We start from the raw sequence: 23,544 nt of genomic DNA, 5'->3' as shown, positions 1-23,544 counted from the left end.
ATATGTATATGTATATATATAATATCTATAAAGAGGTACATCAAAGTATTAACAGTGGTTATCTCTGGGAGGAAGGATTAGTTATAATATTTTTACTTTTAGATTTTCCAGTATTTTCTAAATATTGTTGTAATGATAATGTACTTTAATAATTGAAAAACAAAGGGTGGTAACTTAATGAAAAAGAACTTGAAATAAAAATCTTGCCAACTAGTCACTTCCCAGAGGAATAATTGGCACGCCACACAAAGAGTGTTTTATCAAGTTGAGACTATAGCCTACTCTATAGTGGTGACAGGGAGAATTGTGTCCTGCTGTGAAGTGATCTGCAGACTGAGTTGCCCATCCCAAGCTCCCCTCCCTTCTGCTATTTCTCTCGTCCATTTCTTAGTTTTCAGAGATCTCCTCTGTTAAGAGAATACGGGGATTCTAAATGATCACCGATTAGGGAGTCAGAAAATCCTCAGAGGGGCCTTCCCTCAGGGGAAACAAGTTCCTAAAGCAAAATAAATGATTTTGATCCCATCTGTGAATTTCTTTAAAGAAAGTCACTATAAATGTTATTTAAATTTTACTCTTGCAGAAGCATTAATGGGTGTAGACTTTGCCCCAGATTTCATCTCCTGATAAATCTCATGTTTCTGCAGCCCCGGTGAGGTCGAGATGGCCCAGGTCAGGTTGAAGCGGCCCTGGCGAGGTCGGGACGGCCCCGGTGAGGTCGGGACGGCCCCAGTGAGGTCGGGATGACCCCGGTGAGGTTGAAACGGCCCCGGTGAGGCTGAGACGGCCCTGGTGAGGTTGGGACTGCTCCAGTGAGGTTGGGACAGATAATGGGGACCAGTATAGGCTGATGAACAGGGGTAGATGCAGAGGCAGAGCAACATTGAACAGACTGTCAAACTACAGTGGGAAGCCTGGGAAGGGTTGGGGGGGGATTAAGAGATCAACCGAAGGACTTATATTCATGCATATAAGATTAACCAATGGACACAAGACACCGGGGGGGGGGGGCGGGGGGGGGAGGTAGGGGCTGGGGGAATGTCAAGGAGGGGGAAAAAAGGAGACATATGTAATACTCTTTGTAATACTTTAAGAAATAAAAATTATTAAAAAAAAAATCTCATGTTTCTGGATTAAAGGACATCTGTGGTGGATGAGGCTGGGAGGGTGGGGATGAATGTAGGCATCAATTCTAGACCAAGAGCTTCTAAGTATAGAATGCTTCTTATCATCCTCCCTCATGGTCTTGGGAAGGAACAAGTTTTTGTTTTTTGTTTGTTTTGTTTTTCCTATTTCATGGTCAGACTGAACCACAGGTTGCAGGATAAACTGGAGGTGATGTGAATCAGTGGAAGTGTGCAAATCATATACTCATTTATTCAAGTGCAAGCCCCAGTGCTCTGTTGTCTTCACCTGCTGTATTTTCAAGGCTCCATGGACTTTAGGATGCCTAAAGGGTCTCTAGGGCTTCCTTGAAAACTACCATCAATCATGCTTTATTTCTGTTCCATCTTTTCCAGACTTGCTTGAATATTAATTCAGGGTTTATGGCAAGATATATTCCTCTGTTGGTACAGTTTTGAGAATCATTATTTTTTGGACAATATTTGAAGTAAAAGAAAACTACAATTAGTATATGGTTTTTATCAGAGAACTAAGAAAACAGAATTATTTAGAAACAGGCACATTTCACCACAACAAAATAGAATGGTTTCAGCCTTTTATGAAAAAAGGCAGGGTAACAGTTTTATCTGCCCCCAACATTCCCTTTTTACCTAAATCCTGCTTTGGCATAATCTCTTTCCACTTTCTTACCAAACTCTTACTTAAGCAGGTCAGACTTGACTTATAGCTGTACCTCCTTGAGAATGATTATGATAATCATTGCCCCCGTGACCTTATTCAGAATGTACACTGCTCACTCTATGGTAGGGTACAATATCAGGGCCACTTTAGGAACTCTGCATTATCAGGAGACCTCATATGGGTCCTATGATATGCAGTCTCTAACACCTTGGAATGCTTAAATTCACATTCCCTTCATCATCAGTGTGTTCATAGCTACTTGTGGTGGCAGAGGCTCAATCATAAAACCTTGGGAAAACAGAACCACCACCCTAAGCCAGTTGAGAGTCAGTGAGCATGAAGTCACCCGTGAAGATAACAGAGGAGTTGGTGAACTGTGCCACACTTGTGGCTGCTCTTCGCCATTCCTTGGAGGCTGTGTTTAAACCTTTTAGGGAAGACTTTCTGTTTTCACTTGATGGGATGAGAAGATATCCACTTTTATGGAAGTACAAAGTGAATCTCAGAGGCTTGTGACTCAGTCAGTACCAGTGGCATGAGGATAATTGATTGATAAGCCTAGGCTCCCCCTTCATTGGCCTGGCATTACTGATTGATTGCAATGTTCCTGCTGAAGATACGAGTGCAGAAATGGCAAGAATCTGCCCATCTTGATTAATAATAGTGAGAAGACAGTATAGTATCCATCATGCAGTGTGTGAGACAGAGCAGAACTTCTCAGAAGTATGTCTGGTGGATAACAGTGATTCCGGCAGCTTTCATTGAGTTTGAGTTGGGAGCATTTTGTCCAACCTAGAGATCAAAAGAAAATAGGAAAGATAAAGAAGGATGCAAATGGGTATTTTTTAATGTAGCGCCAAAAAATAGCTAAGTACAAAACCCTGTATAATTCCAAGTACTCATCATTTTTCCTCTTTGCTTCCCAATAATTCTAGGGAAAGTTATTGTGCTTACACAGAGAAAGTATCTGCAAGGTGCACTTAGTATGAAAACCTACAATTTGTTGGACCCTATAACCTACCAACAAAGAGCCCCATCTACCCCTTACTTGACCTATTTGCCTTGGATGGAAAAGGCCCTGGGTCTGCAGATACTTTGGATCCCAGCTGCACAACAATTCTACTTCATTCCTTGAATCAGGCCCAAACAATCTCACTCTGTTGGAAAAGCAGCAGAGACCTAGGTCTAAGGGACCACATATTTTTTACTAATCCTTTTCCATTCTCACTACACCTGACTCCATGCCCCATCTGATTTTGTATGTACTTTCTAAATGCTAACTTGTTATGAACATAGACTGTAAGCCTCTGGAAAGTGGGAACTTGGCACACAGAAGTAAAATTGGCACTTTCGGTAAAATTTTATGGAATAGATGAATAAGCCAGTAAATCCAGTATAGGAATGAAAAGACCTGGACTTCAGTTCTGTTTCTACCACCTGTGTGACCTTGGCAATGTCACATAACCTCTCTGGGCATCAGTGTAAGTATCAATAAAAATGTATATTTCTGTCCTAGCTCCCTCCCATGATTTCTATGTGGCTCAAATAAGGCAATTTGTATAAAATTACTTATTACTATTTTTATTAATTTCTTTTATTATTTAGCAGCTTATTTTGTTCATGGGAAAAATTCAGAGTTGCTGCTTCATGGTTTCCTGTAATTCTAAACTAAACTTTATAGTCCCCTTCAGACCAGTTTTTTCCAATATTCAGTAGAAATGATAATGTAGATTGGAGTAAAGAACTAAAAATATACCAGATGACAAAATCATACTAATTTACATGAGCTCATCATCCAATATTAGAAGAAACAATGCCCTAGCTGGCTTGGCTCAGTGGACAGAGCATTGGCCTGCGGACTGAAGGGTCTCAGGTTCGATTCCAGCCAGGAGCACATGCCCAGGTTGCGGGCTTGATCTCCAGTGTGGGGTGTGCAGGAGGCAGCCAATCAATGATTCTCTCTCATCATTGATGTTTCTATCTCTCTCTCTCTCCTTCTCCCTTCCTCTCTGAAATCAATAAAGGAAATATATATATATATATATATATATATATATATATATATATATATATATATAAAAGAAACAAAATTATGAAAAATATTAACCTAAACTAGAGATGACAAATAAGTTGGCATTGAGTGTCTGATGCAATGTGATAAGAAAGATTCTGATACCATTCCTGGGTGGAAAGAGTGCTGTGCTTGATTTCTTAAAAATTGAGATATAATTGACATATAACATTGTGTAAGTTTAAGGTGTACAATGTGTTGATCTGACATATTTACATATTGTAATATGATTACTACTGTAGCTTTAGCTAACACCTCCATCACGGGACATAATTATCTTTTCTTTTTTGTGGTGAGAACATTTAAGATCTAGTCTCTTAGCAATTGTGAAGAGCATAATGCAGTATTGTTGACTGTACTCACTATTCTATGCATTAGATTTCCAGAACTTACTCATCTTCTAGTTGCACTATGGTTGATTATTGATATGTGCAGCCAAAACAGAATTAAAGGGTAGCAGCATGTGTACCATCCTGGACACTTAATCTTTGAGACCCATTCTTAATGTTGTAATTCTACAAAAGTGGGTACCATTCTTAATTTAGAAAGTATTGGAGACCTAGTCTCTTTGTCTTGTAGTTGTTGTAGAGAAGGTGCCCATCAATTTCTTATATGCAAAGGCTGAATCCACTCTTCATGGGGAAATTGGATTTAAAGCAGCTGAGCTGAACCAGTCGGGTAGTGTCTGTTTCAGACACTAAAGGGCAACATGAATTTATAATCTTGTCAGGAAACCCAAGGGTATGGAGGAAAAAAGCTGTTTTGCCAAAAATCAAACTGTGTTCAAGTGTAGTGGTTCCTAAACTTTGGTGTATGTAAGAGTTACCTACGGGCAGGGATGGACACATAGTTGTGGTCCCTGAAGCTCTTATAGGTTTGGGGGAGCTTTTCTTAAGAAAAAGAAAACAGCCTAGCAGGAGTGGCTCCGTGACTGAGCTTTAACCCATGAGCCAGGAGGTCACAGTTTGATTCCCAGTCAGGGCACATGCATGGGTTGCGGGATCCATCCCAGTAAGGGGCATACTGATAGATGATTCTCTCTAATTATGATATTCCTACTTCTCTCTTCCTCTCTCTGAAATTAATAAAGCCCTAGACGGTTTGGCTCAGTGGATAGAACGCCAGCCCTCAGACTGAAGGGTCTGGGGTTCGACTCCAGTCAAGGGCACGTACCTCAGTTGTAGGCTCCATCCCCTGCTCTGGTCAGGGCGGACATGGGAAGCAACCAATTGATGTGTCTCTCTCACATCAATGTTTCTCTCTCTCTGTCTCTACCCCTTCCTTCCACTCTCTCTAAAAATCAATGGAAAAAATTTCCTCAGATGAGGATTAGTAACAACAAAAAATGAAATCAATAAAACATTTTTTAAAAAAGAAAAATGATATACTTTTTAAAATACAAAATTGGATACAAGGTCCCATGGTTCCTGAAGCTTAAGCATCATTAATTTTACAGTAAATTCACCTCTACATAGGGATCATGTTAAAAATTCCTGATTCATTATATCTGGGGCCCAGGAATCTGCATTTTCAGTATGTACCCTACCGTGTTATGGCTGGGCTAATGGTAAGAAAATAGCATACAAATACCTACCTATTTCCTGACACACAAAACAATTAACCACATTTGCTTCGTAACAGAAGCAGCTTCCTGTCTCCCAGCACTTATATGTTAGACCCATTTTCTCCGAGCAAATGCACAAACCATACAGAGAACACTTTCCTTCTCTGGCTGAGAGTGAGGCTGGGATTCAGCTGCCTCAGGTTGTTGGCCTTCCTTCCTTTGCCTTCCCCACAATCGCCGGCATTGGCATAGTTCTCTGGTTCTTAGGCATTGACACTGAGGGGAGAAAAATGACTGGTATTAACTTTAGGTGGCTGGTATGCATTTGATTATCTTCCAAACCTCATGTTGGGCCGTTTAAAGAAAATTATCTCTTCTAAAGAAACTATTCTGTCCTATTGGCTCTATCCTCTCTAGAGAATGTACAAGTACAGCAAAGGAAAGGAACTCACATTTAGCAAGGACCTTCTATGTGCCAGGCACCTGTCACACAGGATCTCAGTTAACCTCATAACCACCATAAGAGGCAAATATCATTAGTCCCATTTTAAAGATGAGACTACTGAGGTTGGACAAGTCAAGCAACTTTCTCAAAGCCACTCAGTGAATGTGAGTGGTAGGTCTGTCCAAACTCCAAAGTCTACAGTATGTTTTTCTTATTATGCCAACCTGCCTCTGGAAAAGGAGATTTTTATAGATCAAGCCCAAGGACCCAATACATCAGCAAACTTACAGGACATGGAACTTCAAAAATGACAAACACTGTAATAGCGATTCCACTGAACAACAGAGTGCCAGCAATCAGAAATTTGACCACAATGCTCCATTTTTGCCTCTTCTCTAGATTTTCATCTGTGTCTAAAAGGAGAGAGTGGAGTAGAAGAGGGAGAAAGAGAATTTGAGAGAGGGAAGAGATCAACCCTCTGATTTGAAGGACTCTTGGCTCACATGACTAAGAGGGGTCCAGCTAGATTCAGAGGCGGAGGCCCAGTTTCCAGTTCAGACTTGGAGTCAGGAGTGGGGTGGGCATCATGGGCTCTGCTCCAATCTCAGAGTGTCACCTTCCCTGGGATTTGGGATTTTTCCATGATCAAGTAGGACCCATTCTTGCACTGCTCTCAAGAGAGGAAAGGGGTGGGAGTGCCCAAGGAATTCTAAACTCTTCTTTCACCAGGAGCCCTCTCAGGGTCTCTACCTAGAAAATCACCCTCCTTTGCTCCTCGTGGCTTTAGTGGGGCATAGGAGGAACAAAGGTGAGTTGGCATTGCTCCTGGGTCATAAGTCAAATTTGGGGACAAATGGCTTATATGCATCTTGTTATTACTAGTCTCATATTTATTTTTCTCCTGGTAGGAACTAGGATGTAACCCAAGCCAGAATCTTACAGAATTTGAGTTCTAGCCAATTTAGGGAAGGTCATTTCTAAAAGCCGTGCAGATGAAACATGCACTTGGTTGTTGCCATCACTATAATAATTGCTTAGTGTGTAAATGTCGCCTGTCTATACATGCAGTGGCTGGTATTACCTCCCACATAAATACATTTCATTCTGTCCCCAAATCTGGGTGCAAGATTAGCTCATTGGTGTTGAGGTAAGCACTATTAGTACAGTCATATGCCCCTTAACAACCGGGATACATTCTGAGAAATGCATCATTAGGCAATTCCATCACTGAGCAAAAATGAGAGAGTGCACTTACACTTCCTAGATGGTATAGCCTACTACACACCTAGGCTATATGGTATAGTGTATTGCTCCTGTACAGCACGTTACTGTATTGAATACTGTAGGCAATTGTAGCACATTGGTATTTGTGTATAGAAAAGGTACAGTAAAAATACAGTGTAAAAGATAAAACATGGTATATCTATGCAGGGCACTTACCATGAATGGAGCTTGCAAATCTGGAAGTTGCTCTGGGTGAGTCAGGGAGTGAGTGGGTGAGTGAATGTGAAGATCTAGGACATTACTGTACACTACTGTAGACTTGGTACAACACTGTACATTTAAGCTACACAAAATTTATAAAACAACCTGAGATTAAATCAAGCACAAGAGAAAAGGGTATAATCAAGAGACAGTAAACACAGGATGTATGAGGCTGCTGCTGGCTTAACACAACATACTGTTTTACAGCAAACTTTTCTTATAAATAGAAAGAGTACACTCTAAAGCAATGATAAAAAAGTGTAGAATAGTAAATACATAAAGCAGTAACAGTCATTTATTATTATCAAGTATTAAACTACAAACATTTCTGGGACCTTCTTTATAGAGAAACTGATTTTTTCCATAAGAAATGGAGTGGTTTTTCTAATAGAAACTCTGTGTAACTTCTCAACCTCCAGGAAAATCCTAGGAGACCCAGGCTAATGCTGGGGTTAAAAATGTTTTTCTTTCTGTTCTTGTCTCACCATTACTTATTCTGTACCTTGTTTCAAAGGGGTAGAAAAATCATCAATACTTGTAGTTTTCTCTCCTTCTTTATTCCCTGGAGTTATGGAGGTGGTAGTGGTGGGAAAAGCCTCTAATGAAGTCCTCATTGCTGGGTAGACCTTACATTGGAAGATCCCTGGTAAAAAAGCTATAAAAAAAGAAAGAATGAAAGGACAACTGAGAAAACTTTATCCTGCATTTGATTTTATCTGACAAAAGACCCTAGCTCTGCCCAAGATGATACTAAACTTCTCACTGTGGCCCCATTGACCTGTCCATAGGTTTAGGGTGTCAGCTCCAAATAATGCCAAGAGTAAATGAGAATAGAGATACTAATAAGAGATATGGATTAAAATCCCCAGGAGGCCTTTGACTAATGTAGGATCAAAGCGGAGGAGTAGACCATATCTTGTTTGCCTATCATTCTTAAGGCCATAATAATAATAAGGATGGAGGGTGTAACACTGTTCAAAGTTTCCATCTTTTAAAAAGATGGCTCCAAAGTCCAAGGAGGAGCATGAAATGTTATCATTTGCCTTAATGACTGCTGCAAGTTTGTCTGGTGGAGTGTAAGTCAATTACTCTGAGAGGGGATCGGGGAAAGCCAAAGGAGTTGGAAGAAGAAGGAAAGACCACCCAGCTACATGCACGCCTCAATTTCATTCATTCTGCAAATAATTAAAAATGAATACTGTATCTATTATGTGCCAGAGACTCATTACTTTGGATATATCAGTTGGATGCATTCTAGCCAGGGAAGGAGTAAAGGAGAGAAAGGGTTGAGGGGAGGAGGGGGAAGCAGACCACAATAAATAGAGTAAATTTTATGGTATGTGCTACAAAGGAAAAAAAATTATAGTAGAGGAAGGTGCCCAGCTGGCATGGCTCAGTGGCTGAGCATTGACCTATGAACCAGGAGGTCACTGTTTGGTTCACGGTCAGGGCACATGCCCAGGTTTCGGGCTCCATCCCAGTGTGGGGCATTCAGGAGACAGCCGATCAATGATTCTCTCTCATCATTGATGTTTCTATCTCGCCCTCCCTCTTCCTCTCCCTTCCTATCTTAAATCAATAAAAAAATAAAAATAATATTTTAAAAAGTAGAGGAAATTAAGGGAGCAGTCTAGGGATGCGGTGCAGGTGGGCAGTGGTTTGGCAACATGCAGTGTAGGCTGGTTTCATTGAGAAGGTGAGAATTGAGCCAAGACTTGAAGGAGGTGAGGGGACTAGCCATGCAGATACCTGGAAGGTATAGTAAGTCCTCACTAATGTTGTCGCTAGGTTTGGAAACTGTGACTTTAAGGCGAAATGACATATAACAAAACCAGTTGTCCCATAGGCTAACTGATATAAACAAGAATTGGGTTCCTATGGCATATTTCTGATAAAAAAAAAAGTCACCAAATTTCTAAAGACCCCAAACACTTATAATATTAAACTTTGAAATAAATGTGAACTATACATATATTTAATAAATATTAATTTTAAAAAAGCAAGATAATTCTTTTCTAAGCTGCTTATGCCAGTTCAGGGTTGAGGGTGGCCAGAGCCTATCCCAGCCACTCAGCGGGGGAAAACCCTGGACAGGGAGCTCTTCCACTTCAGGGCACCCTCACATACACCCACAAGGAGACTAGAGCAATGCAGATACACCAAGTCACGTAATATGCACGTCTTTGGGGTGTGAGAGGAAACCAGTGTACGGAGGGAAACCCTTGCAGGCTGGGGAGAACATGCAAACTCCACACAGACAGTGGCCCCAGTGCAGTGATGGTGAACCTTTTGAGCTCGGCGTGTCAGCATTTTGAAAAACCCTAACTTAACTCTGGTGCCGTGTCACATATAGAAATTTTTTGATATTTGCAACCATAGTAAAACAAAGACTTATATTTTTGGTATTTATTTTATATACTTAAATGCCATTTAACAAAGAAAAATCAACCAAAAAAAATGAGTTCACATGTCATAGGTTCACCATCACTGCCCTAGTGGAAATCAATTTTTCCCCATCAATGTTATAACGAAATGATGTTATTCAAGGACCTGTTGTAGTGACCTAGGCAGAGGCGAGAGCTAGAGTATAGGCAGAGATGTCTGGCATGTTACAGTTTTAGAGGACAAGCAAGGAGGCCAGTGAGATTGGAGTAGAGTGACCAAGGGGGCAGGAGTAGGAGATAAGGATCTAAAGCAGTGGTTCTCAACCTTGGCTGCACATTAGAATCAACTGGGAATCTTTTTAAAATCCTGATTTCTGGGCCTCATCCTCTGGAAATTCTGTTTCTTTGTTGTGGGGTGGGGCCACAACATTAGTAACAAAGAAACAATTTCCGGAGGATGAGGCCCAGAAATCAGGATTTTAGAAAGATTCCTAGGTGATTCTAATGTGCAGCCAAGGTTGAGAACCACTGAAGGAAATGGACCCATATCACTGAGGGCCTTGTAGGCTAGTTTAAGGACTTTGGTTTTATTCTGATTGAAATGGGGATCCAGTCCTGCCCGGTGTGGCTCGGGTGGTTGAGCGTTTTCCCATCCTGTGCACTGAAAGGTCACCGGGTTTGATTCCTGGTCAGGGCACATACCTGGGTTTGATCACTGGTTGAGTGCTTTGGGGAGGCAACCGATTGATGTTTCTCTCTTTCTCTCTCCTTCTCCCTGCCTCTCTCTCTCAGGTCAATAGAAACATATTTTTAAAAAAGAAATGGGGATCCATTACAAGATTTGAGCAGAGGAATGACATGATGGTTTTATTTTTAAAGGATCACTGAAAGAGACTGTAGCGGGGCAAGGGTAGAAGCAGAGTCACCTGTTAGGAAGCTATTGCAGAAATCCAATGGAGTGATGATGGTGACTCAGACCATCTGTGGAAGTGATGAGATGATGCAGACAAATTCTGGCTGTAGTCTGGAATGAACTTCACTTGCCTCCGGAATTGACCTAATCCAATTCAGACAGTGGTTCCTATTCCATTTTGAATGGTCTCTTATCATTGCTTATTAAATTGAGGTCTGTAAGTCCTACTTGATGTTTCTAAATTACTCTCCCATGTCTTGATTAAGTCCATGTGAAAATGATAGTTCCTTACTTCAGAGACCAGTGGCCACAGTACCAGACACTGTACATGAAATTACAGGGTAAGGACTCATCCTTGATTTCATTGTAATCAGGAAGGCAGTGTTAGCAAAGATAGAGACAAAGAGCCACAGTTTCAAAAGAAAAAAACAAGGAAATTATGTGAAGTATTTTCAGCATAGTGCCAGTCAGGTCTCTGAAGTGATAACATATGTTTTATGAGACTGATGAGCTGAAGATAAGCAAATTTCACTTTGGACAAGTCACCTAAGTTCTCTGAGTTTTGGTCTCCTTGTCTGTAAGATGGTTATAATAAAACTAGAGGCCCAATGGACGAAATTCATGCAAGGGGCCCGGCCCTTGCAGCCCCAGATGGTCGTTCTGCTGTTCAGTCTAATTAGCACATTAGCTCTTTATTATAAAGGATAATCCTTGATCTACCTATTTCATACGGGTGATGTGAAGATGAGAAAGCAGGTGAAAACACTCTGCACACTAAGTGATATTATGATTGGAGGAGGAGGAAAAACCTAGAGATCTTCTAAGTAGAACTGTGCCCACTAACCATAGGGATAATGGTATTTCACTATAGCATGTCTTCCCACCTTCTGGGGCCACTGTTGCAAAGTCTACTTAATAGGCTTCTTCATCTGTCAGTATATTTTTATTTTTGCCTAGTTTCTGAATTAATGCCCATCCATGTTGGCAGTTCATCTCTAGTAGTAGATCTCATCTACTAGGTAACAGCATTAAGGTGGAGCACATTTGTAAATACAGCTCTCCATTCCCAGTGATGATGGAATTGCAATATTAGCTTTTCTTTGGCTAAGGATATTTGGGCATGAATGCCCCACTTTAATGAGAGAAACAAAAATCAAAATTTATGAAATGGATGATTTAGGAGATGATGATTTGCTTTCTTAAAAAATCACTTATTTTAAAAAGGGAACATTAGGTGCATTGTATTTAAATGGAAGTCTCTTTCAGAGCCTATTCTGTAATAATACTAGCAGGTTGAAAGGGCTATTGGGTTTGTGCTTCGGATCTAAACCTCAGCTGTACATATATAGAAATCAGACCATGTAGTCAGACCCCTCATTTGTACCTATAGCAGTGATGGCGAACCTTTTGAGCTCGACGTGTCAGCATTTTGAAAAACCCTAACTTAACTCTGGTGCCGTGTCACATATAGAAATTTTTTGATATTTGCAACCGTAGTAAAACAAAGACTTATATTTTTGATATTTATTTTACATATTTAAATGCCATTTAACAAAGAAAAATCAACCAAAAAAATGAGTTCACGTGTCACCTCTGACACGCGTGTCATGGGTTCGCCATCACTGACCTATAGAAACTGAGCACTGGAGAAATTAAGTGACTTGTCCAAGGTGATCATTAACATCAGAATAAACATTTGTGTAATATTTCTCCTATACTCCGTTTCACATGGGATAAACAGACCATAGGAATTAGTTCACACCAGTCAAATTCCAAGGAATCTAATCTATATACTAAAATGACATTAAAATATTTACATAGGAGAATGTGTCTGTCAAATGAATCAGATATGATGTTTTTCTCTTCTAGATACCCTTTTCTAAACCTACAGGTTCTTGTGAAACCTAATGCATAATTGGAAAGTTTCTTGATTAATATAGAATCTGAGGAATAGGAACTAGATGGTGTAAACCTTATCAGACGTGATAAAGACCTACGAGTCCTCTTTCATCAGAAAGAATTATCAGAATATTTATAATAGAGGATCTTTTCCTTGGCCAAATTCCATAAACAGTAACAAACAGTCGCCATCTTATATTTTTCTAGATTGCATGTCAACCCACATCTTCTGATGACCAGCTGTGTTGCAGTCCATTCTCATCCTTACAATTTCAGATTCCTACTTTGCTCTGGGAACATTTCCACGTACTGACTTCTGTTTCTGGGACATTCTCCTGTGTAAACTGATGTCGTCTATAGTGGGCATCTCTTCTATGACCTTATAAATTTGACCATGTACCTTATTTCTACTGTACTTGGAGTGTGTCACTTCCTGGCACTCAGTGTAAGTTTGAATTCAGAATAGGCAGTTTCATACTCATAAATGGGGCAATATTTCAAAATTCCACTCATAAATTGGGTGTCTGCAATTCATCATTGTTTAAGAAATGTATCTTGACTGATGATTAGATCCCCAAACTAACCTGCAAATATCCATTTACTTTCTTTGCACCGCTCAAATAGGACAGGGTATTAGCTTAAACCAGCTATTTTCAACCTTTTCCATCTCATGGCACACAGAAACTACCAAAATTCCAGGGAACACCCAAAAAAGATTTTTTTTTTTTGCTGATCTGACAAAAATAAATAGGTATAATTTTTTATTCAGCCACACTGGACAGCTATTTTTTAATTTAACAATCTAAGGGAAACAGGCCAGTGCCCCTGACTAAAAATCAGGTATTGCATGTCTTAAAAATTCTTGCAGCACACCCATTGAAAATCGCTGGCTTAAACTTTTCCTCCTTCCCTGGACTCTAGGCTAGCCCAAAGCAAATTGCTGAATTAGGGCAGGTTGATCATTGGCATCTCTCCCCTTAAACTCCCAGTTTTCCCTGTCCCAAATCTCTAAAAGCTAGTATCTTAATTGCTCTGAGTCCAACACTGCATAGCATTATATCCAAGAAAGATTCACCCTGTACAAAGTGCTCTAGACTCCAAAATGACTTAAGTTCACTGTTCCCCATCACACTTATCATTGACTCATAGGGTGGGGGTGTCACATGTTAGGAAGAGAACAATCTGGTTGAATTAATTTGCTTTAACACTGAATGACCGAAATCCCCCAAATACTGTCAGAGGTTTTTAAGTTTTTAAGAGTTTTTTGTATTGTTTTTTTTTTTTTTTTTTCACACAAAAGTGATTACCATGTGAACTTTAGAAAGTATAATAAAGGAATGAAAACATTCATGTCATGTGAGGATTTATAATTTACTATAACTGGGCCACATCCCAAGAACCTATCCACTTATTTCCCAATTTCTAGTCCTCTAAACAGATGGTAGTTTTAAAAGTTTCTCCCCATTATTCTGCTGGTGAACCCCCAGTTTCTCTAAAAGTGTCAAGTTTCATTTAATTTTTTCCAGCAGTGCAACAGTAGCTTTAGGGAATTGCCTGTATGTAGGGGGAACTGCCAATACTAATGTATAGATCATAAACTAGTTGACAGAAAGAATGGGTGGGAGAAGGAAGGAAGGACAGAAGCAGGGAAACTTAAGGCAGAGGTCAAGAGCCATTGCTCAGCAACTGTGGGGGAACACGCACCCTCAATGTGTGTGGAAGTGAAAAACCGAACAACCACCGTGGAGGATAACTTAGCAATATCTATTAAACTTTGATACAGCAACCCTGCTTGGAATTTATCCTATTGATAAATTGTAGGCACATAAAGAAGAATGTATAAGATTATTGCTTGCAGCATTGTTTGTATTTGCAAGAGTTTGGAAACAACCAAAATATCCATCCATAGGGAACTGGTGATAGTATAGCCATAAAATGTAATACTGTACAACAGTTACAAGGAATGAGACTTGTCCTCTATAATAAAAGCCTAATATGCAAATTGTCCCCTCGGGCGGGAGTTTGACCGACCTGGAGTTTGACCACTCGCTATGATGTGCGCTGACCAACAGGGGGTGGTGCGGAACATGGCGGGCATAGCGGTGCTGGCAGTGGGCTACAGTGGAGGTGCTGCCGGCCACAATGGGCCCCGATGAGAGCGGGACCACGGTGGGATGGTGGAGCAGGTGAGCGGGTGGCACCAGGCCAAGGCAGGGTGCCAGATAGTGCTATGAGGCTGGGGATGTGAGCTAGGGTCTGATCTTCGCAGGCCACCCCGAGGGACCCCACCCATGCACAAATGTCATGCACTGGGCCTCTAGTTTATACATATTGATATGGAACAACCTATATGATACATTGTTAAGTGGAAAAAAGCAAGGTATTGAATAGTGTATATGATATGATACTACTTATGTGTTTAAAATATATACATCCATACATGCTTAGAATATCTCTGGAAGGAAACTCAGTAAGTTGTTAATAGGGTTTCCCTCAGGGATAGAGTACTAGAGGACTGAGGAAGTAGAACAAGGGAGATTTACTTTTCACTGGAAACCTGTGTTGTTTGAACATTTTACTATGTGCATTCAGAGTAAATCAAAATCAAATAACCATTGTGAAAGACGACCCATCAAAAATGAGAGCATGTGAAAATTGCCGCATGTCAGGACTAGAAGGGCCCTTAGAGATTAGAAAATTGAGTCTCAGAGAGGACATAGATTTGCCAAAGGAAAGGATAATCCATTTCCTTGAGGCATTAGCTGCTACTAAGCTCTACCTGCATTCAGGGTTATAAGTAAAAGTCATGCCTACCTTCACCTCATCTTCCAATCTCACCTTTGCCTGTTAGAAGAGATCCGTTCTGAAAGTTGGATGTGGGGGTTAGGTGACAGCTTGGGAAAGCAGTGCTGTTTCTATGGGGAGCAGCAATAACTCGCAGGTTCTTTAGAGTATGCTTGACCTTTGGCCTTTTCTCTGAATATTCAAGGCTGACTTTTACTTTGCTCCCAGAGGCAAGGCACTGCAGGGTAGCCACAGTCAGAATTTGGACGAAGGTGGACCTGTTGTCTTCTGCTTGAGCTTCTGCAAAGAGATAAGCCAAAGAGAACAAAGGAAGCTGGCATACATTTATTGGTTTCAGAACAGAAGAGAGAGGGAGAGATAGAAACATTAATGATGAGAGAATCATTGATCAGCTGCCCCCTGCACGCTCCTCACTGGGAATTGAGCACCCAGTCCAGGTATGTGCCCTGATGGGGAATCAAACTGTGACCTCCCAGTTCTTGGGTTGACACTCAACCACTGAACCACACTGCCTGGACAGGAAGCTGGTTCTTAATCTGAATGGCTGAACTACTTACTGTATTGACTCGTTAAACTCCACTGCGTTATTTTTGTCTGTTTTTAGTTGATTTTCCCCTCACTATGTGCTTATGGTACTTAATGTACAAACCTGCCTTTCTTTCTTCCTACCATGAATCCCATGAAGATAGGTAATTGCAGTAAGTTCAGCCCAGAGAAATGCTCATAGATTGTCTTCTCTAATGCAGAGAGGGTTGAGTACTGCCTCCTTCTTGTTCTTCACCCCCTTTTTTGATTTATATAGCCATGCGTTAGCTAATAAGAGTTAATTCAAAAATTGGTTTCCAGGCCTAACTGGTTTGGCTCAGTGGATAGAGCGTCGGCCTGTGGACTGAAGGGTCCCAGGTTTGATACCGGTCAAGGGCATGTACCTTGGTTGTGGGCACATCCCCAGTAGGGGGTGTGCAGGAGGCAGCTGGTCGATGTTTCTCTCTCATCGATGTTTCTAACTCTCTCTCTCTCCCTTCCTCTCTGTAAAAAAATCAATAAAATATATTTTAAAAAATTGGTTTTCAGAAAGCTTTTGGGGGGAATACATATCTTTAAAATAGGGTATTTGAGATCTGAGCTAGGAATGGGAGAGATAGGCATCTTTTAAAAGTAAAAACTTTCTGGCAAAGTGATTTTTTTTTTCAGGAAGGGAGAGCTTATTCCATACCTGACATTAGCACATCCCTGGTGCTTCTCATACCCGTTGAGAAGAGCCCAGGGAGCTGTTCCACTTGACAATGGCTATCTCTGAGTTCTGGAAGTGAAAAAAAAAAGGTCAGGCTTTACTGTTTAGAATTTTAGGCACTGGAGAGGGAGATACAAAATAATGTAGTTCCTTCTCTCAAAGCTTGCAATTGGTAATATAAAAATTTTTCCCAAAGACTTAAAAGTATATACAAGAAGAAGTTAGACTAGTATGAAGAAAATTGAGTACCAATCTATTATCCTTGGGGGTGGGGAGGTAAAATAGAGTTAAATGAAGTTAATTAATGAAAGACTAACCAACCTTTCCTTCAAACACTGGTTATTACTTCTTCTCCTTCCTGTTCTTGTTTTAAAACTTTTGAAAGTTTATTAAGCGTAACCTTGAACAAGGTATCTTTCTGAATTCTATGGAACCATAGGTCATAGTTATTTATGCTTTTTGCCATATAACTCACAAGGTGTTGTGAGTTTTCTTTTTCTTTTTTTCTTCTTTTTTTTGTGAGTTTTTTTCATTTGCTAAATTTGCTACTACTGCACATTATACTCTTTGGCCTTAACTCTGGTAAGCTAATTATAGAGATGAAATGTTTAGGACACTTTGAAAAATCATGTTTTAAATGAACAGTTACCAAAGAGCAGAAAATAGTGCCATTTCACCTCCACACCACCCTTTTCTTAGCTCTCCCCTCCCAAGAGCATCCCCATATATTTGGATGTAACACCTTAAAAAGGAAGACATCTTATGAGGGACTATGAATTTGTGACAGCACCCTCCAGGAGAGAAAGCCATGTGAAAGGACTCTGATGTTAGTTACATGAACAAGACATTCTCTGAAGGCTTCTACCCATGAAACAGACAGCTATCTTTCTGGGTTGAATAAGTTGCAGTCCTGCAAGAGGACACATAGGATGATTGGAAAGCATTGCCAACTGAGTATTGGCTATATCTCTATTTGCCAGAAGAGACCCCAAACACTTTCTAGGTCTCTCTTTGGATTTTCCAGGAGATTAGGCTAGAGTAGTACTTACCTTTCTTGTTGGCATCATAGGATGTAATGATTAGGCTGAAGACCAAGATGGTATCCATGTCAGCTTGAGCACATGCTCCTTGCAGAAACAGTATGCTGCTGATCTGTCACTGCCCCTTATAGCTTTGTCTCTAGGCATTTTCACTGCCCTAGAACCAAGTTTGACCCTGGGAGAGTCTGGTTCCACCCTAATTATCTTGCCCCCTTTCATGAAGACCCAGGAATAGAGCTGATTGGAGAGAGGACTAAGTCTGCTTGTTAATGATTGACTCAGAAGGTCTTCCCTAATCACTGCTGCCAACATAAGAAACCGTAATTAGCCAGAGGTTTCCCTAGGAGAAAGGGCATAAACGCCCAGTGATATGCTTTATAAATACTTGCAGGTAGACACGTAGACATTCACAAGCATGCTCACTAAGACAGGCATATAGATTTACACATCAACATACAGAGATAAAGAGATTTCAAATAAGGAAAGTGATTTACAGAGTAATGCAGGAAACTCGGACTGAATAAGTTGGTGAGTTGCACTGGAGAAAGCACTGCACTAGGAATTACGAGAACTGGGTTCTAATACAGGCTATTATTAACTACGTCCTCTTGAGAAAATTGCTTGATTTCTCCGCATCTCAATTTTTTCCTCTGCAAATATTCTGACCAAATGATCTCTAGTATTCATTCACAGTTACACACATAGAATTACATCAGCACAGACATACCTGTCTAGTTTTGTACATTTTCACACCCCTGAATAGTGAAGTGAGTATAGGTAAACCACCTTCCCATGACTATTGGGCTGAGAGGTTGTGAAGAAGAGCTAAATACCCTAGATGAGAGAGACTGCCTGCAGTTTGGGAAGGTTTTCCTAGACAGATAACTGTTGTTGGAGATATTTAAAACTTGCATATTTCAATAATACTATGTAGACTTTGTGACAGTATAGGTAGATGGATCATAAAGCAGAAATGAGGATGTATTTAGGTCCTCTGCCTAAGCCCAGAGCCTCTGTATTCTCTCTACCCACTGTAAATGTACTCCATTGGAGTAAACATAGGTTTGGCTATGTGAAAGAAGGTTCCAGAGGCCAACACTCCGATTGATAATGATGAATAGGGACATTCCATGAGGGAATTCATTAGATCTGAGTCAAATCATGATTTAAATGTTACCCTGCTGCCTGACATTTTAACTCAGGTTGAAATATGGCTAAATAGAGCATTAAGAGAAATATTGGAAAACAAAAAGGGAAAGATATTTGTCACCAAAGGGCAACATGTTGCCTGAAATTGGAAGGAGGAGAAGTGCTGAACATTCAGCCACAGTGCCTTTCATTTAGCAAGTATTTATTGTGGGCCTACTATGTGCTAGCTAGACACTATTCTAGCAGTGAGCAAGATCAAGTCTATGTTCACATGAAAAGATGGAAAGCAGACAACAAACCTGGTGAAAAATAAAATAGTGCAAAGGGCTAATAATAAACAATATACAAATACATATATAAGATAATTAGAGATTGTGATAGTTGTTGTGAAGCAAAGAACAGAATATGAGATGAAGGGTTACTGGCAGAGGCCACTTTAAATAGGGTGGTCAGGGAAGACTTCTCTGAGGAGGTGACATTTGAGCTAAGAAAACCGAGAGAGTGAATGCCATAGAAGCCAAGAAAGGCGAGTATTTCAAGGAAGAAATGATCAGTTGGTCAAATGCTGAGAGGCGTGTATGATGAAAACAGACTGTCCACTATATTTGACAAATCTATAAGAACAGTTTCAGCAGAGTGGTGGAAGTAGGAGAGGCTGAGAGGGAGTTGGAGCTGAATATGTGTACATAATCTTTTCAAGGAATTTTGCTATGGAAGGGAGCAGAGAAGTGAGGCCAGCTAAGTAGAGGGAACATAAGTACTTCAAGTCTTACTGGTCCAGAGCAGCATGATCGCATTCCTTTTTCCCTGCCACAGTTGCCTGATTCTGCTAGGGGTAAGGCACATGGGTTTTGGTTACTATTTCCTCAACATGGTTACATGATTCTCTGCTCCCTTATAGTTTAAGAAACTTCCCCCTGTCAACTTTATTTCATTTTTTTTCTGTGAATTCCTAGATGCCATGTGGCAATGCTGCCACCTGGAGGGGGGGATTGGAAAGGATCTGAGGGCCCACTATTCTCATTCTCTGTCACAAGGTGGCAGAAGAGCTCACTCTTCTCTAAAGAGACCTTGTGCTTGGACAAAGAGAAGGGACAAGCATATTCTTTTATCAACTTTCAGACCCTTCCCTTTTCCTTTGTGTCACAGAGGCTCAAACGTCAGCCTTTGTGTTGGAGCAGCCATACAGTGGCAGAGCTACATTAACAAGTCAAAATAACTCTCAGAGAAATAGACCCAGACTGTTCTCTATTATTAGATATTTTGACTAGTTTTGTGTTTAGAATATCTGTGGAGGAAAGGATATCTCACCTGATCTCCTTTCCCTACAACAAAAATGTCAAATTTAGAAGGAAAAAAAGCTGTAACATAGGTGAGTCTTATGAGAGATGTGACACTGGAAGATATTAGGAAACGGAATAACTAAATGAATCAGGGTGGGTCGGTGGGAGGAGCACTTGACAAGTAGCCAAAGGCATACCTAGGTTCTAGATCAGATTGAATCACTTTGAGTAAGTCATTTAATTTCTCTGGCCTCTGTTTTGGTTTCTTTATTTTTTAAAATATGTTTTTGTTGATTTCAGAGAGAGGAAGAGAGATAGAAACATCAATGATGAGCGAGAATCATTGATGGGCTGCTCTTGCACACCCCACTCTGGGGATCAAGCCTGCAACACAGGCATGTGCCCTGATTGCTACTTAAGAAAGTTGGAACTATGGCAGCTACCAGGACAGGGAACTCTTCATAGTCCCATTTTCTATTAAGGCACTTTTCTTCCCTTGGTTTAACTTTGGCCTGACCTGATAAGACTTTCCTATCTTGGACATGCAGGTGTAGAAGGCATTACTGTTTGACCAGAGACATTGGCAGCAAACAGGGGGACAATAAGGATAAATCCTATTGTTCTTCAGTTGAATGATTATCAGGGTGAACAATTACTGCTTAAAAAAGTCTGCAGTGGGGCTAGGAATCTGCATTTTTAATAAGTACCTAGTGATTCTGTTGCAGGTACTCAGTGGAAACAGACTTTAAGAAACATTACCATAAACTAAAGTATAATTGACAATAAAGTGCCAACATATACACAGTGACACACATATAAACATACTGTTTATGTATTCCTGGGCTTATTAATTTTTTGAATTTATCCTCTCTCATCTATGGCTCTTATAAAATTCACATGGCTGTCATCTACGGAGCAAGTAGTAGACATTCTGTTTGGTGTTTAGTTTTGTCTTCCCAACTAGACTGTAATCACTTTAATGACGGGACCCCTCAGACTTTTCTTACTTTCCCACAGTAAGGTGAGAGACCATCTTTTTTCCATAATTAAAAAAAAGAAGTTTTTATTGCCCTAGTGGGTTTGGCTCAGTGGATAGAGCATTGGTCTTTGGACCAAAGGGTTGCAGGTTTGATTTGTGGTCAAGGGCATGTACCTTGGTTGTAGGTTCAATCCCAGGCTGTGAACAGAGGGAAACCAATCGATGTGTCTCTCTCATATCAATGTTTCTCTCTTTCCTCACTCTCTCTCTCTTTCCTTCATCCCTCCCTTCCACTCTCGCTAAACAAACAAACAAACAAAAAAATTAATGGAAAAAAATATCCTCGTTCCTCTGGTGAGGATTTAAAAAAATAAAAAATACGTTTTTATTGAATTTTTTAGAGAGAGAGAGAAACATCATCATTTGGCTGCCTCCTGCATGTCCCCTACTGGGGATTGAGCCTGCAACCTGGGCATATGCCCTGACCAGGAATTGAACTGTGACCTCTTGGTTCCTGGGTTGATGCTCAACCACTGAGCCATACCAGCCGGGCTTTCCCCCTAATTTTTTAATATATTTTATTGGTTTTTTTTACAGAGAAGAAGGGAGAGGGGTAGAGAGTTAGAAACATCGATGAGAGAGAAACATTGATCAGCTGCCTCCTGCACACTTCCTACTGGGTATGTTGCCTGCAACCAAGGTACGTGCCCCTGACCGGAATCGAACCCGGGACCCTTGAGTCCACAGGCTGATGCTCTATCCACTGAGCCAAACCAGTCAGGGCCCCCCTAAATTTTTAAAAATTGATTTTTTCAATTATAGTTAATGTCCAATATTAGAGACCATCTTTAAGGTTGGATGATATCTGGAATGTTCAGGATAAATCTGACAACCTTCTTAAAAACTTGGAAGCCATTTGGTATTTGGGACCTTGTATTAGTTTTCTAAGGCTCCCATAATAAAGTACCACAGATTGGGTGGCTTAAGCAACAGAAATTTATTTCTTCACAGTTCTGGAGACTGTAAGTCCGAAAATCAAGGTGTTCCCAGGGTTGGTTTCTTGAGAAGCTTCTCTTTGGATTGTAGATGGCCATCTTCTCCAGCATAAGAGCAACAATTCTGGCAAATGCTTTATCAATTTGTGATTCACGGATGGTGTCTCCTCTGTGTGTGTCTGTGTCCTAGTTTCCTCTTTTTATAAGGACACCAATAATTTGGAATTAGGGACTACCCTAATGACCTCATTTTAATGTAACTTCCTCTTTAAAGATCCTATCTCCAAATATATTCACCTTCTGAGGTGATGGGGATTAGGATGTCAACATAGGAATTCTGGGACACAATTCATCCCATATTGCTGTCTAGTTTCAGCTTCTAGAAATGTTCTACTCCCTTCTCTTACACTTGTTAGTCTTGTATAGTAAGTTCTCTCCACCCTTTGGCTCTCCTCCTCCGCTTCTTACTGACATAATGGCTTGTGTGGCAAGAACTCCTGAAACAGCTCTACAGAGCTTATAGTAAAGATTGGCAGGTTTTGGCATGCACCACTTTGGAGTTGTTGAAATTTCAGGTGTATTGCCTTAAAGACACAGCTCTGCCCACTTGTCTTAACATTTGATGGTAATGATTAGATTATTAGATCCCACATGGTCTTGGTAGATCCTAATTCATCCTTCGTTTTCTTTCACTGAAGCTTTTTTATTAGGCCTTTCCTTGGCTAGTTCTTTAGAGCTCAATTACTTCAAATATTCAGTGAGGTCAAAAGCAGGACATGTAATGGCTTGCTGAAATTTCACATAAGGATAGTTTTTGAGGGTAACCTGATTTTGCAGTGCTCCTAAAGCTGATAAACAGCAACACCATTAAGAAGCAATCTTGGGGCCAGAGTTCCTATTACTTCATGGGAACTAGGAAAGGCAGATGAAAAAGAAAAGAGGCAACCTCAAAATTTTTAATTCTTTCCAAAGTCACTTCCTTCATGCCAGCTTCAGAGACCACTATCAGGGAGAGGTAAAACTTCCCTCTTTCCAGGCCTTTTTTTTTTTTTCCCCAGTAAGCTAAGTCAAACATCCTGTTAAACCTGCAATTATCTTTAAGTTCTGATTTCCTTTGTTCAACTGACATGCATCCAATGACAAACACAGCTATTGTGAAATGTGGGTCAGTGCTCTGTCAAGTCTACATCTTTCTAAATTTCTGTTTCTAGTCCCTAATATTTTAAAGTAGGTTGGTAAATTCTTAGAGAAGCCACCACCTCATGGCATTGAGGGCTCCTAGATGAATATTGCTCCTTGTTGGTCAATCCTCCAATCTTCCTGCCTCTCCTTGGCCCAAGAACTTCTGACCTCAGGTGTGTGTTTCTACCCTATGCATTTTTTGCCCTCTAGCACAGAACTTCTTGCCAAATCATCCTCTGTACATCTCTTGGCCTTTAGCACAAGCTTGTGTAAGGATCGGAAAAGTACTCTGGGTGCTCATTAAATCCTT

At 40.5% G+C, this 23,544-nt stretch overlaps 2 protein-coding genes across 5 annotated transcripts in view; one reads left to right on the top strand and one right to left on the bottom strand.

Moving 5' to 3' along the window:
• The window catches only part of ACACA (acetyl-CoA carboxylase alpha), a 277,027-nt gene that overhangs the window by 15,012 nt on the left and 238,471 nt on the right, over positions 1-23,544 (top strand). The window lies entirely within an intron of this gene.
• Positions 1,151-17,713, bottom strand: CUNH17orf78 (chromosome unknown C17orf78 homolog). The gene is made up of 7 exons (XM_036340352.1): positions 17,656-17,713; positions 16,589-16,675; positions 15,406-15,651; positions 7,874-8,026; positions 6,175-6,299; positions 5,595-5,717; positions 1,151-2,598 (listed from the first exon to the last, which is right to left on the bottom strand). Exons 1-7 carry the CDS (start codon positions 17,711-17,713, stop codon positions 2,524-2,526), a joined length of 867 nt encoding a protein of 288 aa, XP_036196245.1. The 3' UTR covers positions 1,151-2,523.

The sequence above is a fragment of the Myotis myotis genome, unplaced genomic scaffold, assembly GCF_014108235.1.
Source record: "Myotis myotis isolate mMyoMyo1 unplaced genomic scaffold, mMyoMyo1.p scaffold_m19_p_17, whole genome shotgun sequence".
In the NCBI taxonomy this organism is placed as follows: Eukaryota; Metazoa; Chordata; class Mammalia; order Chiroptera; family Vespertilionidae; genus Myotis; species Myotis myotis.
This window is presented reverse-complemented; position numbering and strand designations above follow the sequence as displayed.